Raw genomic sequence first — 18,564 nt, 5'->3', positions numbered from 1 at the left:
GAGTGGCTGAGGCATGGTAATGCCGGGGAGAAGGGCATAGCATAAGGTCTGATTGTATGTGATTAGCATCAAACCTTGTAGGCCTGGGCTCAGGACATGGATTTTATTCTAATTGGGGTGAAATTACATTTTCCACAGGATCACTCTGGCTTCTATGTGCTACAGAGGGGCGAGAATAGCAGGGAGAACAGTTGAAAAGCTATTGCAGTGGTCCAGGTGAAAGATGATGTTGGCACAGGCTTGGATGGAGGCAGCAGAAGTGAAAAAATGCATGGACTTAAGAAATGATTGGAGGTAAGATCAAGAGAACTTTATGTTTAATGAGATGTGAAATCAAAGATGAGGGAGGTATCTAGGGTTACTTTCAGGCTGTCTGGCAGGGAAATGTTTAGTGGAATTGGGGCACTGAAAGGAATCCGGTGTGGCAAGAGCTCAGTGAGTAGGAGAGGAGGGAGTGAGAGGAAATGAAGTCACAGGAGTAGCCAAGATGATTCAGAGCTGGATAAAGTCTTGAAAAGAAGTTTGAATTTCCTTCGAGTGTCATGGGAAGCCACGGAAGGATTTTAAACAGGGTGAGATTTATTTTCTCCAGAAAACCACTTTGGCTTACAGTCTGGGGATTGGGCTTGGAAGAGGACAAGAGCAGGAGGGAAATCAATTAGAAAGGTATTGTAGAGGTCTAAGATAGAATGAGTGGTGTCTTTGAGATACACAGAGCTAGACAGATTTGAGGCTCATTTGAAATGGAACTGATCAGTTTTCTTGAATTAAGCTGTTCTTTATGTACATATCTGAGTTAAAGTCTTACTGAAGTTTTTGTCATCTTCTCACTTCATTTACATACCATGATTTTATTTTTCCTTTTACTTCTAGAAAAACATTTTTATAAAGCATGTGAGTTTGCTGCTATAATTAAACCCTTCCTTTTCATGCACTTCACTACTTTGGAATCGTTGAGTTTTGGGGATTCTGAATGCTGCAAACCTCACTCTAATCCACTTCGTTGGACATGGCTGAAATGATAAAAAATAAAAACCATTTTATCCCTCCCAAATTACTGACCTCGCTGACATAAACTACATCCAAATCTAAGCATTTCAAGGCATTTTACCTAAAAATAGCAAATTTAACCTAAGCTGTCTGCTCAGCAAGCAAGTACTTAACATGTTCTGGGTCTTTTGCTTGGATAACTCAGGACTCCTGAATTTTCTTGTATCACTAGAATAGAACCGAATGGCTTTGTATACAGTTTTTGGAAAAGACTGTTACGACATTACATACTTACTTAAGAAGATGATAGGCATATCCTTCTATTTCCCACCTCATCAAAATGTCAAGTCAAAATCCTATTATTCTTTTTGGTAAGCTAGAATATGAAAATATGTGCATATATACATATATGCTTGTGTGTAGATAGATACACATATATTCACCAATGTAGAATATAATCCAAAGGAGAAATCCAAGAGCAAATTGGGAAACTGCTATTGGACACAGCTCAATGGGAAATTGAGTTAAAAGTTTATCTCCAAGTATTAGGCTATACACTATTCTTCCTCAGTGGAAGCTATTCACAGATTGAAATTATCCCCTTCAGAAAAAGAACACTGTTAGTAGGGAAGCTGTAAATAGACTGGACCCAGGAGTAAGGACACTCTGTATTTAAATCATGAAACCATGTAAGGTAAAGGGTGCAGAAACACCCCTTAGGCTTATCAGGTCCCTTGAAGGCAACTAATAGGGGATGGGGAGGCACAGAAATGTAAAAGGATGTGGAGCGTGGGTGACGTAGATTGCTAGTGAGAAAGAGATAAGCTGCCCCTGATATTTAGGACCTATCCTGGCACTCTCAATTAAGCCTATTAAGCCTTGACATTTTCTTGTTGAATATAAACCATCTCACAGAACATCAACATTAGAGAAGGTCAATCTTTGACCATGATGGATCAAAACAATCAAATAAAAAAGACTACTCCATAATCAGGTCTAAACACAGACATATGGACAGTGTCCAAAGCCACAAAAATTACCAAATATCTCTCTATTCTGGCTAATAAAGGTAACTATTGCTTCTTTACCAAATACAGCTTTAGCCATGAGCCAGTCTTCCCCACTTATAAAAAAGATTTATTTAGAAACATAAACACAGAATCACCTCAACTTACTGGCAGCCTCCAAGATCAGAACAAAGCCAGCTAGGGTGACCAACTTGTCATAGTTTTCCCAAGAATTTCCTGGTTTCACACTGAGAGTCCCACATCCCAAGAAACTTTCAATCTCAAGCAAACTAGAATGGTTGGTTAACAACCACCTTCCTTCAACTCTCCCCCAAAACACTGAAGCAAGCCCAAATCCTGCAAGACCTTGTTAACACCCTCTTACTAGGATTCCCCATGGTTTTCCATGGTATGTGCTCTTCCAATTGCTGCAACAAGTAATAAATCTAACTTTTTAAACTACAAATCTGTTGCTAGTGGTCTTTGGCTGGAGAGCATTGACATCGGAAAGAAGAAAAGAGACACAGCATTGTGGAAGTGCTTAGTAAGGCCTAGTACAGGAAAATGGGACTGAAGAAATGAAGAGGTAGGGGGAGTCAGGGAAGAGAAGAAGGGTACAAGGGCCTGAGGGAGCTACAGTGTGATTTTCTGAAAAGGTGGTTTTTAGGGGTCATACAAGACAAGATGACAGAAGGTGAAGCTGTGAACTTTATTATAGGAGGACTTCCCCCACCCACTGTGTCAAAATGAAACAAAACACGAATGAAAAGTCAGTAACAACAAACAAAATGTTTGCATAAAATAATGGCAGTCTTTAATGATCTAGTGTTTGCTCATCTAGTTTTCATATCCACACTTACTGCCTTATGTTTGTCAACTGCATCACTGAATAGTTTTTATATAAGGGAAATTTCTAGGAAGGAAGAAATCCAATGGCACACTAGTTGGCAGATCTTAAAGTGGCAAAATTCCAAATTTAGTTTTAATTCTTTGGGGTTGATATCATTATATGTTAAAAAACAACATTCATTAAATAAAACAAACACCCTGTAACAGTGCTTGATATATAGTAAATGCAAATAAATGTTAACTATCACAGTTATGATGATTACGGTATCTTTTTTCAACGTGTTTGTTTTGAAACAGGTGCAATACTATAGCTTTTTTTCTTTAAAAATATTTTTGATCACGTATCTTTGGCTATATTGGAGGCATATATTGAATAATAAGTCTAACTGCCTCCTTTTTAAAACTCTGTTCAGAGGCACATATTCAAATGACTATGCATTTTTTTTTTTTTGGAGAGATTTACTGTGAGTGATCTTTGGTAAATATTTCATATTTACTGGCAGGGTACCTAGATTCAACTATATATTAGTCCCTAATGCAGGTTGCAAAGAAAGTTTTGAAAATAGAACTATTATTTAGTTTGATATTATTTATACTTTAAAAATAGCACGAGAATGTGTAAGTAGAATGTGTGCATGCAAAAGGAAACCCAGAGTATTCAGGATCTCTAAGTTTAAATGCATAGCAAGTAGGTTCCTTAGAACAGATTTAATTCCTAAGTTTTATCGGAAAATAGCATTACTTTCTTTCTACAAAATGAAATTTACTCGTAGAAACATGGGAACAGACAGGGAATGCTTATGAATTGCTCTTAGCTAGAAAATAACATAAAATGTGAATGTCCAAGCTCTTGCAATGTCCAGGATGTGTCACAAAAGGTAGCACATAGAGCTTTGTTACATATACAATAATTTTGTAGTATTGAAGATCATCTTACCTGTTTTTTTGATGCTCTGTGAGATAAGCAGTTTTTTTTTCAAATATTGGTACTAAACTGCCATATTGTACGTGTACAACTTGGAACGTTCCAAGCACCATACTATTCTTAACATAAGTTTGATTTTCTCCTTTGATTCTAAAATCTGCTTAATTTACTTTGCATTAGTTTTCTTAGAGGCCAAATTTGACAGTGATAACACCAATTATCAAAATATTGCATTCATCTACTGTCAGCTCTTGCCTTGATTGAAATTATTCGTTTTTTTCTTGGACCAAGTCTAGTCTGGAAAAAACACACATGCCTATCCACAATGAACAAATCTTACAAGCATACAGTAGAGTCAAATCCTCATTTCTGTAACATTTTACACGCTTACAATAGGCTATTGTTTAATTATAGTGAAACTGTTTTGCAATTTCACACACTTGAAAATATACAATCCCTCTTGCAGGAGAAAATGAATCAAACTGAAAGGTGTAAATTAATAATTAAATTAATTTTTTAAATGTTTAGTGGTAAAGGCACAGTTTATCAAAAAGCAATTTATGACATAATACGCACTGAGGAAATATATATTGCTAAGAAAATACGAAAAGATAATAGGAATCACTTCATGAATTGCTACTGTCTTTGGGACAAATTAATTAAAAATATTGAATAATAATAAAGTAATTCCAACTAGTGCCAGGCAAGAAAATTTAAAGTAAAGTTGTTTTACAACCTCGTTGCCAGAACTTAGAGCAGTTCTAGATGGAAATACCATTCTAAAATAAACACAGACATTAACCCTCTTTGTGAATCAATTATTACTTACCAAAATTTGCCATCTGTATTGTCTGATTGCCGGTCTCTGGAGCATTGTAAATCACAACAGCATCAGCATTTCTTCTGCCTGCTGTCTGAATTTTTTCTGAAAATGTACAGTTACCTCTTTCTATCAGCGCAATCCAGGGCTTCTTAGTAGTAGTAAACCCAATGTTGTGGTCACAAGCTTGGTAGTTATTATTCTTAGGGATGCCTACCACCCCCATAGCATTAGCCACTGGTGAAGCTAATCCATAAACACCACATTCACATGTCTCTATTGCAGTGTAGTTGCTGGTTTCATTGTAATAAGTCACAGTCACATAGGCGTTCATTGAAAAAGATGCTGTAATTTTAAGTAAAAAGGTAAAAATTGCAAGGAGCCAAAAAAACTTGGACTTATTCTCCTGGTTCATTGCTCATGCATTTGAGCATAAAATTTAAGATGTCTGCTGATATTTCCAACTAGCAGTCACCATTGTATACTCACGTCCCTGCTAAACAGAAGTTTGAAATTTCAGTTGCACGTAGGTAACTGATCTCACCTCCAGCAACATAAGCTCTGAATACATCAGCTCTATTTCACTTTAGTTATCTACATTCCCCTTTGCCTGCCCCTCCTCCAACTATACACACATGTAACCCTTAACCAGGACTACCTTAGTAATAAATAACACCATCAACTTTATTTTACATGTCAACTTATTAGGATTGGATGACTTCGTGCAGAAGATTTTTTTTTTCTTCTTACTTGTTGCAGCTAATGCATTTTCATAAACATGGAGTGGATTGGAATGAGGAACTGGATTCTGGGGAATCGCACGTGACAAGGCTGAAAGTCACCTCTCTCAGAATATCTAAAACACTAAACTGGTTTTCCAAGCCCTGCTGAAATATGCTATCAACCAGTTCAGCTGGGAGTAAGTTAAGATCTGTAAGTTTAATTGCTATGGCATTAGTAGAATGAATTCTACTGCTTTTTTTTTCTTCTAATTTCTTTTTTTTTTTTTTTTTCTTAGCAGCCTCCCTAAGGGAGGTCCTCTGTTACCTTGTTTATTCATTGGAAGCCAAACAGGTTTCAGTGGCTAGAAATTCTTTCAAGTATAGTGCCTTGCCCATGGCAGGCACTCAGATATTTGTTGATTGATACCTGTGAGTTGCTGCATTCCATTAATTTTTGTGCCCCACGTGTTTTACTCTAAAAAAGACTGCTTAAAGTTTAATTTTTAACATTTACAGTTTAAAATTTTTAGTTCTTCCAGATGTATAGGCAACTTTATTTATTTCATTGCCTCCTTTATTTCAAGTTCTGTTTTAATTCAGTAATACTCTGGATGCTAGCAGCATTAGGACACATATGCTATAGGGTCAACAGGTCTGTGAAAATCGCTGGGGTGGGGAGATTGCAGTGTGTGCCAAGAGCTGGTGAAAGAATAAATGAACGAACAAGACAAACAGAGATATCAGGAGTCTGACTGGGTCAAGAGTCAGCAAACTAGACAAACAGGCATCAGGCTGCCAGGGAAGTAAAAAGCTACCAGGTCAAAAGGAAGGTAGGCACGACGGTAGTCCAAGGTCCAAGTCAAGTAGTCTGGTATCAGGAAGGATTACTAGAGTCAAGGGGACAGGACAACCAAAAATAGAAAAATAGGAGACATTGTTAATGGAGGTGATCAATTAAGTTGTTTCTTCTTCCTATTTCTTGTCGGTTTTTAAACATCTGATATATCACTGTTGGAGTGGACCCTGCAGGTGATAATTAACAGTTCACGCCACCTAGCAGAGAGAAGGAGTTCAGGAAATCAGCAGTAGAAACTGCTGAATAAATCCCAACAGATATATAATACAAATATGAACCTTGCTATCATATCATAGCTGCCAATTACTCATCTGTGTACCCTCCCATAGTACCTGGTATAGCTAGCATCATACACATAGTAATCACCTAGTAATTCGTGTAATTGAACTGAAAAGATTAAAGGTCTTGTGAATTAGCTTATGGTAAATTTGAGTAAACACAAATAGTTCATTGTTTTGCTGCTAGCGCTATCATTCTGATGTATTTTTAAGATCATAATAAAGTCTGTATTCACCAAAGAAAATTATCAGACTAAAAACAGAAATGTTATTATTGTTATTATAAATATTGTCAAAACCATTAGCTTACAGATTGCTGATGGACAGTCTTTTGTGATAAATTCAACATCAGCATTCAACATTTAAATGATTAGTAAAATCTCAGAAATTCAGTTTATCCTTTTCTGCCAGTAATTAAATTAAATTACTCCTTAAAAAAAATTCTCATGAAAAACTTTAAAAGCAAATGAGTGAGAAGTTACCTAAATCTGTTAGAAGTCAAATTTTAAAAAATAATCTTGTTTTGTTTGTCTTAAAATTTATTTTCATTATTTTGTGTAGATATTTTTTCTTAGTTACATAATCATATTTATATATTTTAAATTCATTTTTCATTTAGTAGCTTAGTCATTTTATATTTTATCCTACAATCTTTGAAGACAATGCTTTGTTGTATAAATGATGTTCCATTAATGGAAATACCTCAGTTTGCTTAGTCATTCCATTTTGTTTGTTTGGTCAAAATTTTAAATAATATTTTGCTATTATCATTTTGTTAAAATAACTTTTTCTCTATTTAAGATTATATCTTAAGATATTTTTTCAGTGGATTTAATAGGTTGAATGTTTGAACATTTAAAAAATCTTAACACATTTTACCTATTCAGGAAACAATTCAGAACAAAAATACACTAAGGAAAAGCACTCCTGCCTCTTTCCTCCTCCCATGTCTCCAAGGTAGTTACCAGAGCCTGGGAAGGGAAGGAGGAGAGAGGGATGAAGAGAAGTTGGTTAATGGGTACAAGAATACAGTAGCTAGAAGGCAGAAGTTCTAGTATTTGATAGTACAGAAGGGTGAGTATAGTTAGCAATAGTGTATAGTATATTTCAAAACAGCTAGAAGAGAAGAATTGTAATGATCCCAACACAAAGAAAAGATAAATGTTTGAGGCGATGGATATCCCAATTATCCTGATTTGGTTTATACACATTGTATGCATCATCAAAATATCACATGTACCCCAAAAATGTGTACAACTATGACCTATCAACAAAAAAATACAAAAAGGCCAGGTGCAGTGGCTCATGCCTGTAATCTCGGCATTTTGAGAGGCAGAAGTGGGCAGATTGCTTGACCTCTGGAGTTTGAGATCACCGTGGGCAACATGGTGAAACCCCATCTCTACCAAAAATACAAAAAATAAAAATTAGTTGGTGTGGTGGTGTGCAGCTGTGGCCCCAGCTACTCAGGAGGCTGAGGCAGGAGTATTGCTTGAGCCTGGGTGGTGGAGGCGGCAGTGAACTGAGATTGCACCACTGCACTTCAGCCTGTCTCAAAAAACGAAACAAGACAAAACAAAATAACCCAAAAAGGCACCATTCAATAAAGGGTGATAAAACAATTGGCTAGTTAAAGGAGGAAAATGATTAGTTGCTCTTCATTTCTTCCTCACCACCCAAATAAATTACAATTGGATTAAATATTAATGTTTTCTGAAAAGTTAAGAATTTTTTAAAACAGACAATTAAAAAATTTTTAAAAGCAGACAACAGAGCTGAGTATTTATTAAACCTTGTGAAAAGGAAAAGACTGTCTTATCAGTGGGAAAGATTAAAGTGGAACATTTGCCCACTCAACAATGTTAAATGATTTCAAATGGGCAGTGATACATTGGGGAAATATTTGTAGCAAGTGACCCAAAGATATTTTATTACATATTATTAAAGATTTTATACCCATGAAAAGCAAAGCAAGTTACAGATTAATATGCACACTATGACTTTCTTTTGGTAATAAAACCAAGCCTTCTCTGTATCTTTAAAAAGAAGTGTAATTGTATGCACAGACAAGGAGAAAGGTAGGAAAGCACACCCAGGCCTTTACCACTGGCTCCCTGTTAAATAATCTGAAGATACTAGTGTCAAATCTTCACATATCTTTGCACAAGTTAGATAATTAAGTTCTGAAAAAAGGACAACTTTGTTGGGTGCAGTGGCTCATGCCTACAATCCCAGCACTTTGGGAGGCTGAGGCTGGAAGATTGCTTGAGCTCAGGAGTTCAAGACCAGCCTGGGCAACAGGACAAAGCCCTGTCTCTCTCTATATATATTAAAAAAGTACAAATAAAATAAATTTTAAACAATGACAACTTTCCCATAACATCTTGTGCCAGTGTTGGTGTAATAAGAGAACATTCCTAAATTATTATGTTAAATTGCACTTCAAGTTGAAGTAAACAACTTAAATTTATTTTGTGTGTGGGTACTTAGAAGGTGCATATATTTATGGGGAACATGAGATATTTGGATACAGGCATGCAACGTGTAATAATCACAGGGCAAATTGATATCCATCATCTCAAGCATTTATTTTCACTTTGTGTTATAAACAACCCAAGTATACTCTTCTGGTTATTTGTAAATGTACAACAAATTGTTGACTGTACTCACCCTGTTGTGCTATCAAATACTAGATCTTATTCATTCTATCTAACTATATTTTTGTATCCAACAACCCTCCCTGCTAACCCCCTCCACACTACTCTTCCAAGCCTTGTAACCATCCTTTTTCTATCTATATCCACGAATTCAATTGTATTAATTTTTAGCTTCCACAAATAAGTGAGAACATGCAAAGTTTATCTTTCTGTGCCTGGCTTATTTCACTTAACATGATGATCTCCAGTTCTACTTATGTTGTTGCCAATGACAGAATCTTATTATTTTTTATGGCCAAATAGTACTCTATTATCTATATATACCACATTTTCTTTATTCATTCGTCTGTTGATGGACACTTAGATTGCTTCCAAATTGTGGTTATTGTGAATACTGCTGCAATAGACATAGGGGCATAGATATATTTTCAATATATTGAGTTCCTTTCTTTTGTATATAGGCCTAACAGTGGGATTGGATCATATGGCAGTTCTATTTTAGTTTTTTGAGGAACCTCCAAGCTGTTCTCTATAGTAGTGGTATTAAATTACATTCTCACCAACATCATGGAAGGGTTCTCTTTTCTCCACATCCTCACCAGTATTAATTATTGCCTGTCTTTTGGATAAAAGCCATTTTAACTGGGGTAAGATGATATATCATTGTAGTTTTGGTTTGCATTTCTCTGATGACCAATTATGTTATGTACATTTTCATTAATCTGTTTGACATTCGTATGCCTTCCTTTGAGAAATCTCTTTTCAGATCTTTTGCCCATTTTGATTGAATTATTAGATTCTGTCCTATAAGTTGCTTGAGTTCCTTACCTATTTTGGTTATTAATCCCTTGTCAGATGAATATTTTGCAAATATTTTCTCCCATTCTGTGAATTGTCTCTTCACTTTGTTGATTGTTTCCTTTGCTGTGCAGAAGGTTTTTAACTTGATATGATCTCATTTGTCCATTTCTTATTTGGTTGCCTATGCTTGTAGAGTGTTACTCAAGAAATCTTTGCCCTATCCAATGACCTGGAGAGTTTCCCCAATGTTTTCTTGTAGTAGTTTGAGTTTAAAGTCTTAGATTTAATTCTTTAATCCATTTTGATTTGATTTTTGTATATGATGACAGATAGGGTCTAGTTTTATTCCTCTGCATACGTATATATCCAGTTTTCCCATCACCATTTATTGAAGAGGCTGTCCATTCCCCAATGTATGCTGTTGGCATATTTGTTAAAAATGAATTCACTTTAGATATATGGTTTTATTTCTGGTTTCTCTATTCTGTTCCATTGGTCTCTGTGTTTTTATACCAGTACCATGCTGTTCTGGTTACTATAGCTGCGTAGTACAGTTTGAAGTCAGGCAATGTGATACCACTGGTTTTGTTCTTTTTGTTCAGGATCACTTTGGCTATTCTGAATCTTTTCGGATTTTATATAAATATTAGAAAATTTCTTTTTCTCTTTGTGAAGAACGTCGTTGGTATTTTAGTAGGGATTGTGTTGAATCTGTAGATTGCTTTGGGTATTATGTACATTTTAACAATATTGATTCTTCCAACCCATAAACATGGACTCTTTTTTTGTGTGTGTGGCCCCTTCAATTTTTTGAGTTAATGTTTTATAGTTTTCATTTTAGAGGTATTTTATTTCTTTGATTAATATTTTCTCCTTCTCTATTTTATGGAATAGTTTGAGAGGAATTGTTATTAGTTCTTCTTAAATATTTGGTAGAATTCAGTGGTGAAACCATTGGGTCTCCAATTTTTCTTTACTGGGAGACTTTTTATTATGACTTAGATCTCGTTACTTGTTATTGTCCTGCTCAGGCTTTGGATTTCTTTATGGTTCAATCTTGGCAGGTTGTATGAATCTACGAATTTATCCATTTCTTCTATGTTCTCCAATTTATTGACATATGGTTGCTCATAGCAGCCTTGAATGATCCTTCAAATTTCTGCAGTATCAGTTGAATTGTCTCCTTTTCATCTCTGATTTTATTTATTTGGATTGTCTCTTTTTTTTCCTTAGCTAGATTGGCTAAAGGTTTGTCAATTTTATTTATATTTTGAAAAAAACAAGTTTTTGTTTCACTGATGTTTTGTATTTTTTAAAATTTCAATTTCATTTATTTCTGCTCTGATCTTTATTACTTTTCTTGTACTAATTTTGAATTTTGTTTGCTGTTGCTTTTCTAGCTCTGCTTTATGATGTATTGTTAGGTTGGTTATTTGAAGTTTTTCTACTTTTAAAAGGTAGGTGCTTATTGCTATAAACTTTCCCCTTAGCACTGCATTTGCTATATATAATACATTTTAATATGTTGTATTTCCATTATAATTTGTTTCCATAATTTTTTTAGTTTTGTTCTTAGTTTCTTCACTGACCCCCACTGGTCACTAAGGAGCATATTGTTTAATTTCTATATGATTTTATAATTTCCATAATTCCTCTTGTTTTTGAGATCTAGTTTTATTCCATTGTGGGCAGAGAAGATACTTGATATAATTTCATCATTTTTTTGAATTTTAAAAACTTGTTTTGTGGACTAACATATGGTCTGTCCTTGAGAACAACCCATGTGATGAGTAGAATAATGTGTATTCTATAGCCATTGGATGAAATGTCCTGCAAATATCTATTAGGCCCATTTGCTCTATAGTGCAGATTAAGTTCAATGTTTCATTGTTGATTTTCTGTCTGGAAGATCTGTCTAATGCTGGATGCAGAGATGCAGGATATTGAAGCCTCCAGTTATCATTTTATCCTAATAAATCTCTCTTATCTCTCTTTAGCTCTAATAATATTTACTTTTTATATATCTGGGTGTTCTAGTTTTGGGTACATATATATTTACAATCATTATATCCTCTGGCTGAATTGATCCCTTTATCATTATGTAATGATCTTCTTTGTCTCTTTTTACAGCTTTTGTCTTGAAATACATTTTGTCTAATGTAAGGATAGCTACTCCTGCTCCTTTTTGGTTTTCTTTCACATGAAGTATCTTTTTCTATCCCTTTATTTTCAGTCTATGTGTGTCTTTATAGGTAAAATGTGTTTTTCATAGATAGAAGATAGTTGGGTCTTGTTTTTTGTTTCACCCATTCAGCCATTGTCTATCCATTGATTGGAGAGTTTAGTTCATTTATTCAATCTTATTATTGATAAGTAAGAACTTACTCTTGACAGTTATTTGTTTTCTGGTTGTTTGTGGTCTTCTCTTCCTTATATCCTTCATTACTGTCTTTCTTTTAGTAAAGGTGATTTTCTCTGGTGTTATGACTTCTTGATTATTTATTTTGTGTATTTGTTGTAGGTTCTTTGATTTGAGGTTGCCACAAGGCTTGCAGATAATATTTTATAACTATTTTAAACTGGTAACTACTTAACACTAATTGGCATAAATAAACCAGCAAACAAGCAAAGAGAAAACTAATAAAAACTCTGTACTTTAACTTCACCCCTCATGTTTTAACTTTTGTTTTTCTATTTATATTTTATTATACTATCTATATCTTGAAAAGTTGTTGTATTTTTATTTTTGATAGGTTCGTCTCTTAGTCTTTCTACTCAAGATATATGTAGTTTACATACAACATTTGCAGTGTAATATTATTTTGTTTTTTTTCTGTGTACTTACTATTACCCATGAGTTTTGTCTCTTCAGATGATTTCTTATTACTCATTAACATCCTTTTCTTTCAGATTGAAGAACTCCCTTTAGCATTTTTTATAGGATATGTGTGGTGTTGATGAAGTCCCTCCGCTTCTGTTTGTCTGGGAAAGTCTTTATTTCTCCTTCATGTTTTAAGAATATTTTTGCTGGATAGTCTATTCTAGGATAAAAGTTTCTTTCCTTCAGTACTTCAAATATGTCATGCTGTTCTCTCCTAGCCTATAAGGTTTCCACTGAAAAGTCTGCTGCCAGGCATATTGGAGCTTCTTGGTATGTTAGTTGTTTTTTCTCTTGCTGCTTTTAGGATCCTTTCTTTATCCTCAACCTTTGAAAATTTATTGCTTAATGCCTTGAGGTAGTCTTCTTTGGGTTAAATCTCCTTGGTGTTCTATAACTTTCTTGTGCTTGAGTATTCATATCTTTCTCTAGGTTTGGGAAGTTCTCTGTTATTATTCCTTCAAATAAACATTCTACCCTAATTTCTCTACTTCCTTTTTAAGACTCATAACTCTTAGATTTGCCCTTTTGATGCTATTTTCTAGATCCTATAGGAGTGTTTCACTCTTTTTCTTATTCTTTTTCTTTTATCTGCTTTTTATAGTTTCAAATAGGCTTTCTTCAAGCTCACTAATTCTTTCTTGTGCTTGATCATTTTTTGTTATTGTTAAGAAACTCTGATGCATTCTTCAGTATGTCAATCGCATTTTTCAGCTCCACAATTTCTGCTTTTTAAAAATTATTTCAGTTTCTTTGTGAAATTTATCTGATAGGATTCGAAAGTCTTTTCCATGTTACCTGGAATTTCATTGAGCTTCCTCGAAATAGCTCACTTATTTGAGTTCTCTGTCTGAAATATCGCCTATCTCTGTCTCTTCGGGATTGGTCACTGGTTTAATTCATTTGGTGAGGTCATGTTTTCTTGGATGGCCTAGATGATTGTGGACTTTGGACATTGAAAGGATAGGTACTTATTGTAGTCTTCACTGTCTGGGCTTGTTTGTACCCAACTTGCTTAAGGAAGCTTTCTAAGTCTTTGAAGGGTCTTAGGCATTGTGTTTTAAGTCTTCTGCCACTACAGCCATGTATTCATTAGGGGGCACTCCAAACCCAGTAATTCTGTGTCTCTTGTAGACACACAGTTATCTCCTTGGTGGTCTTGGGTAAGTCTGGAAGAATTCCCTGGATTACCAGGCAGAGACTCTTGTTCTCTTCCCTTACTTTCCCCCCAAAAAGCAGAACCTCTCTCTCTCTCTCTCTGTGCTGAACTTCCTGGAGCTAAGTGAGGGTTGATACAAGTACTCCTGTTCTCACCACTATTGGAACTGTGCTGGGTCAGCTATGAAGCCAACACAGCACTGGGTTTTGCACAAGGACCATGATGACCACTGCCTGCTGACCATCTATGTTTACTCAAGGCCTTAGAGCTTTAAAATTAACAAGTGGCAAATGCAACCAGGTGTGTGTCCTTCCCTTCAGAGTGACAAGTTCCTCACTCAATCTTGGGATGGTCCAGAGATGCTATCCAGGAGCCAGGGACTAGTGTTGGGATCTTAGGAATATACTTGGTGCTCTATTCTACGGAAGTTGATGTGGTACCCAAGTTGCAAGACCAAATCTTTTTTACCCTTTCCTCCACTTTTCTCAAGCAGAGGAGTCTTTCCCTGGGGCCATCACCACCCCAGGGTGTGGCAAGTACTGCCTGGCTACTGCTGATGTTTACTCAATGGCCAAGAGCTCTTCTGTCAGCCTGTGGTGAATGCTTCCAGGCCTGGGTCTCTCCATAAGGGCACTTGGATACCCTCTGGCCCAGGGAAGGTCCAGAAATGCTATCCAGGAGCAAAGGCCTGGTATCAGAAACACCAGGATCCTGCTTGGTGCTCTACCCCAATATGGCTGAGCTGGTGCCCAATCTGCAAACCAAAGTCCCTTTATTCTTCCCTCTCCTTGCCTCAATCAGAAAGAGCCTCTCCCTGTAGCCACCACAGCTGGGAATACGCTGGATCATACCTGAAGCCTGTATGTCTCTGACTCTCACCCATGGCCAACAGTGAGTACTGTCTGGCTACCACAGCTGATTATTCAGGACCCAAGGCCTCTTTAGTCAGCAGGCAATAAATCCTGCTAGCACAGTGTCTTTCCTTTCAAGGTAGCAGGTTACCTTCTGGCCCAGGGTGTATCTAGAAACGTTATTTGGGAGCTGAAGCCTGGAATGGAAGCCTCAGCACTCTGCCCAGTGCTTTATCCTACTTTGACTGAGCTTCTATCCAAGTTGCAAGACAAAGTCCTCTTTACTCTCCCCTCTCCTCTCCTCAACCAGAAGGAAGGAGTCTCTCTTGGAGCTGTGAGCTGCACTGACTAAGGTTGGGGGAGGGGTGATACAGGCACTCCCTTGGCTGCCTTGGCTGGTGCCTCACTGTCTGTGACTCCTGCACAGCACTGTTGCTTGCCCAGGAATTGCAGTCCTTGTGGCGTAGACTGCCTTTCGTTTATTTAGGACCCCAAACACTTCAGCCTGTGATGGTAGGGCTTGCTGGAACTCAGGTTCCTATCACTGGGATGGAGGATTCCCCCTGGCTAGGGGTGTTCTAAATGCCTCCTCTGCAGGCACTGGCTGAATTATGCTCTGTGTTGCTTTCTTCTGTGACAAGGCAGTACTGAATTCTAATGCAAAGTCCCACAATCACTGCACTCTCCCTACCCCTTGCGTACAGATTCTCTGTCCACACCATGTGGCTGCTGCTGAGAGACTGGTGGTATAGACAATTCAAGACTGTCTTTTCTACCTCTTCAGTGCCTCCTTCCTTAATGTAACGTTAAAACCAGGTACTGTGATCACTCACCTGAGTTTTGGTTCTTATAAAGGTGTTTTTGCGTGTATAGTTGTTCAGTTTTGTGTTCCTGTTTTGCATGTAATTGCTGGAGCTTTCTTTTTAACCATCTTGTTCTGCTTACCCCTGAAGTACATGACTTTATGGTAACCATCATCATATATGATGCATGCAAGTGCTTTTGCATTTTCCTTTTATGACTTTCAGAGAGAGTCACAACTTGCAAATATAATTTTAAATTGTTTTCAAAAATTTGCAGTTGAGTAGAATTAGTCCTAAAATACTAAATACCCATCAATACAATTTTTTTCCAACTCTTGAGGTAATTTGGCAGATGGTGAATGGTCTAAGTGTCTATTCAGTGTTTTTAGTTTGTCTGTGGAACACCTACATTAGGATACCTTGGAAGCTCATTAAATGAAGGTTCTTGGGTCCCATCCTCCATCATCTTGAATCAAAGTCTGAGGGGAAACCTAGGAACTTACTTTTAAAATAATCTCTCCAGGTAATTTCTATACACTTTCAAGTTTAAGAACTCTAGAGCATACAACTTCTACACGATGTATAGTAGCTGGATCTAGTTCTAGTTTTGACAGGTGAGTTGCTGCCATTTCACATTAAACTCACTGTGCTCCAGCTTCCAATCTATAAATATTTGATGTTTACTTTTACTTTAAGTGGTACTCTGAACATTTATGAAGCATCTCACAAACCAAAATTTGCCACAAGGGCCAAGTCTGAAATAACTAGTATCATATCCTCGGGAAAATAAAAATCTCTCTGGGCTCTTTTCTTCATTTGCGCAATAAACAAGGTTAGACTAGGATTTATCTATAAGGTCTTTTCCAAATGCAACACACTAGAGCTCTGTGAAAAAGTTGTTTACAAATTACCAATTCCTAATGTTTTCCTTCCCAGCAGCACAATTCATAACAAAGCTGCATTAAGAGTACATGAAATTGCAGTGCTTAAATAGGAGGTCAGTTCAAAGTACTGTGTGAAGCTTGAGTGCTAATAAAACTAATAAATGCTTGAAACAGTACTATATATCAATGGTTCTCAAACTTATTTGCATATTAAAATCACCTGGAGAGCTTTTAACTACTCCAGTGCCCAGGCTGCACCCCAATCAGAGGTGCATCTCAGGCACAGTAATTATGAAGCTTTCCAGGTGATATCAATATGAAGCTAAGTTTGAGAACCACTAATATATAGTACTGTCAAAATTTAACACTACTAGACTTTTTCAACTACTTGTACTTAATATTAAGTACCTTAATGAAAGTACTTATTATCTTTAAATTATGTATTTTAGCTGGGTGAGGTGGCTCACACCTGTAATCCCAGCAGTTTGGGAGTCCAAGGCTGGTGCATCATAAGGTCAAGAGTTCAAGACCAGCCTGGCCAAGAAGATGAAACCCCATCTCTACCAAAAATACAAAAATTAGCTGGGCGTGGTGGCAGGCACCTGTAATCCCAGTTACTCGGGAGGCTGAGGCAGACAATTGCTTGAACCTGGAAGGCGGAGGTTGCAGTGAGCCAAGATCACGCCACTACACTCTAGCCTGTGTGACAAAGCAAGTCTCTGTCTCAAAAAATATCTGTATTTTAACCATAAGCATAAAATCTGCATTTTAATTTACCTTGAAAAATTATATTGAATACATCCATCTCTTAATATCATTTGTTACCTAGCTGGTCTCCTTGCTTTCACCGTTGCCTCCTGCATTTGTAGAATACAGGTTAAACTTCTGTTCAGAGACTCAAAACAATAGTGACTTAAAGAAAATAGAAGTTTATTTATTTATTTATCTCATGTAACAGCCAAAACAGGTAAGCAGTATACAAAGCTGGCATGGCAGCTGCACAATGACAGGGACCTAGGCTCCTAATAGCTGGTTGCTCTGCAATCCCTAGGGTGTTGCACTTTTCTGCATGATCCACAATGTCTCATGATTATGCTCACTTTATAGCTAGCAGGAAGTGGGGGATGGAAGGAAATAAAGCGTTCCCTCTTAACCTTTGAGGGAATGGTTCTGAAATTCTACATATCATGCTCACTCCCATTGGTCAGGACTTGGTCATAAGGCCATACCTAGCTACAAAGGAAGCAGAGCAAGGTATTCTTTATTCTAGGTAGCTATGTTCCCAGATAAATATTGGGAGATCTATTACTATAGAAGAAGAGGACAGGTATTAGGGTACAACTGTTATAGCAGTCTCTGCCAACCTCCTTATAATCTGTTCTCCTTCCAGTAGACAGTAACCATTCTAAAACAGGAATTGAATCATGGCATATACTAGCCATAAATCTTTCAATGGCTTCCCAGTGCTTTAAAGATACTAACTTACTAAAGTCTTTACCGTGGCCTATAAGACAGTATAGTCTCTAAGAGCCCTTGTCTATTTGCCTGTCTCATCTTGTATCTCATTTCAGCCATATCAATCCTTATAAGTTCTCAAACACACCTTTTGCTGCATATCCTTTATACCTCAAGTTCACTTCCTCAGGAAAAACTTTCCTAGTGCCCTTCACTTTGTTAAAAAGCTCTAATATAAATCACATGTTTCTACTGATATATTTGTCTCACTTATTTGAGCAATTACTTGGATGTGTTTCTCCTTCAAGAGACTATTAAGTTCCATGATAATAGGGGCCATGTTTATTTTTGCTTGTATTGTGTTGTTTTCCTAGTGCTAGGCATGGAGTAGGCACTTGAAGAAGATTTGGATATAAGCTGCAATAATTTTGCTCATTATTTTGTGAGCCCCATAGCATAGAATTTATCTAGTAGTGACCCAATATACTAATAGAAATTGTATTATTATTTAAACATTTTACTAGGCCGGGCGCGGTGGCTCACGCCTGTAATCCCAGCACTTTGGGAGGCCGAGGCGGGTGGATCACGAGGTCAAGAGATCGAGACCATCCTGGTCAACATGGTGAAAC

General features: G+C 36.7%; 1 protein-coding gene across 1 annotated transcript in view; it reads right to left on the bottom strand.

Annotated features, from left to right (window-relative positions):
• RNF128 (ring finger protein 128) overlaps positions 1–5,166 on the bottom strand; it is an 89,791-nt gene extending 84,625 nt beyond the window's left edge. The window contains exon 1 of the mRNA XM_017546433.1: positions 4,601–5,166. Within this exon, the coding sequence (XP_017401922.1) occupies positions 4,601–5,006 (406 nt within the window). The 5' untranslated portion in view covers positions 5,007–5,166. The remainder of the gene's footprint in view (positions 1–4,600) is intronic.
• Between the last annotated feature and the right edge of the window lie 13,398 nt (positions 5,167–18,564).

The sequence above is a fragment of the Cebus imitator genome, unplaced genomic scaffold, assembly GCF_001604975.1.
Source record: "Cebus imitator isolate Cc_AM_T3 unplaced genomic scaffold, Cebus_imitator-1.0 Scaffold189, whole genome shotgun sequence".
Lineage (NCBI taxonomy): Eukaryota > Metazoa > Chordata > Mammalia > Primates > Cebidae > Cebus > Cebus imitator.
This window is presented reverse-complemented; position numbering and strand designations above follow the sequence as displayed.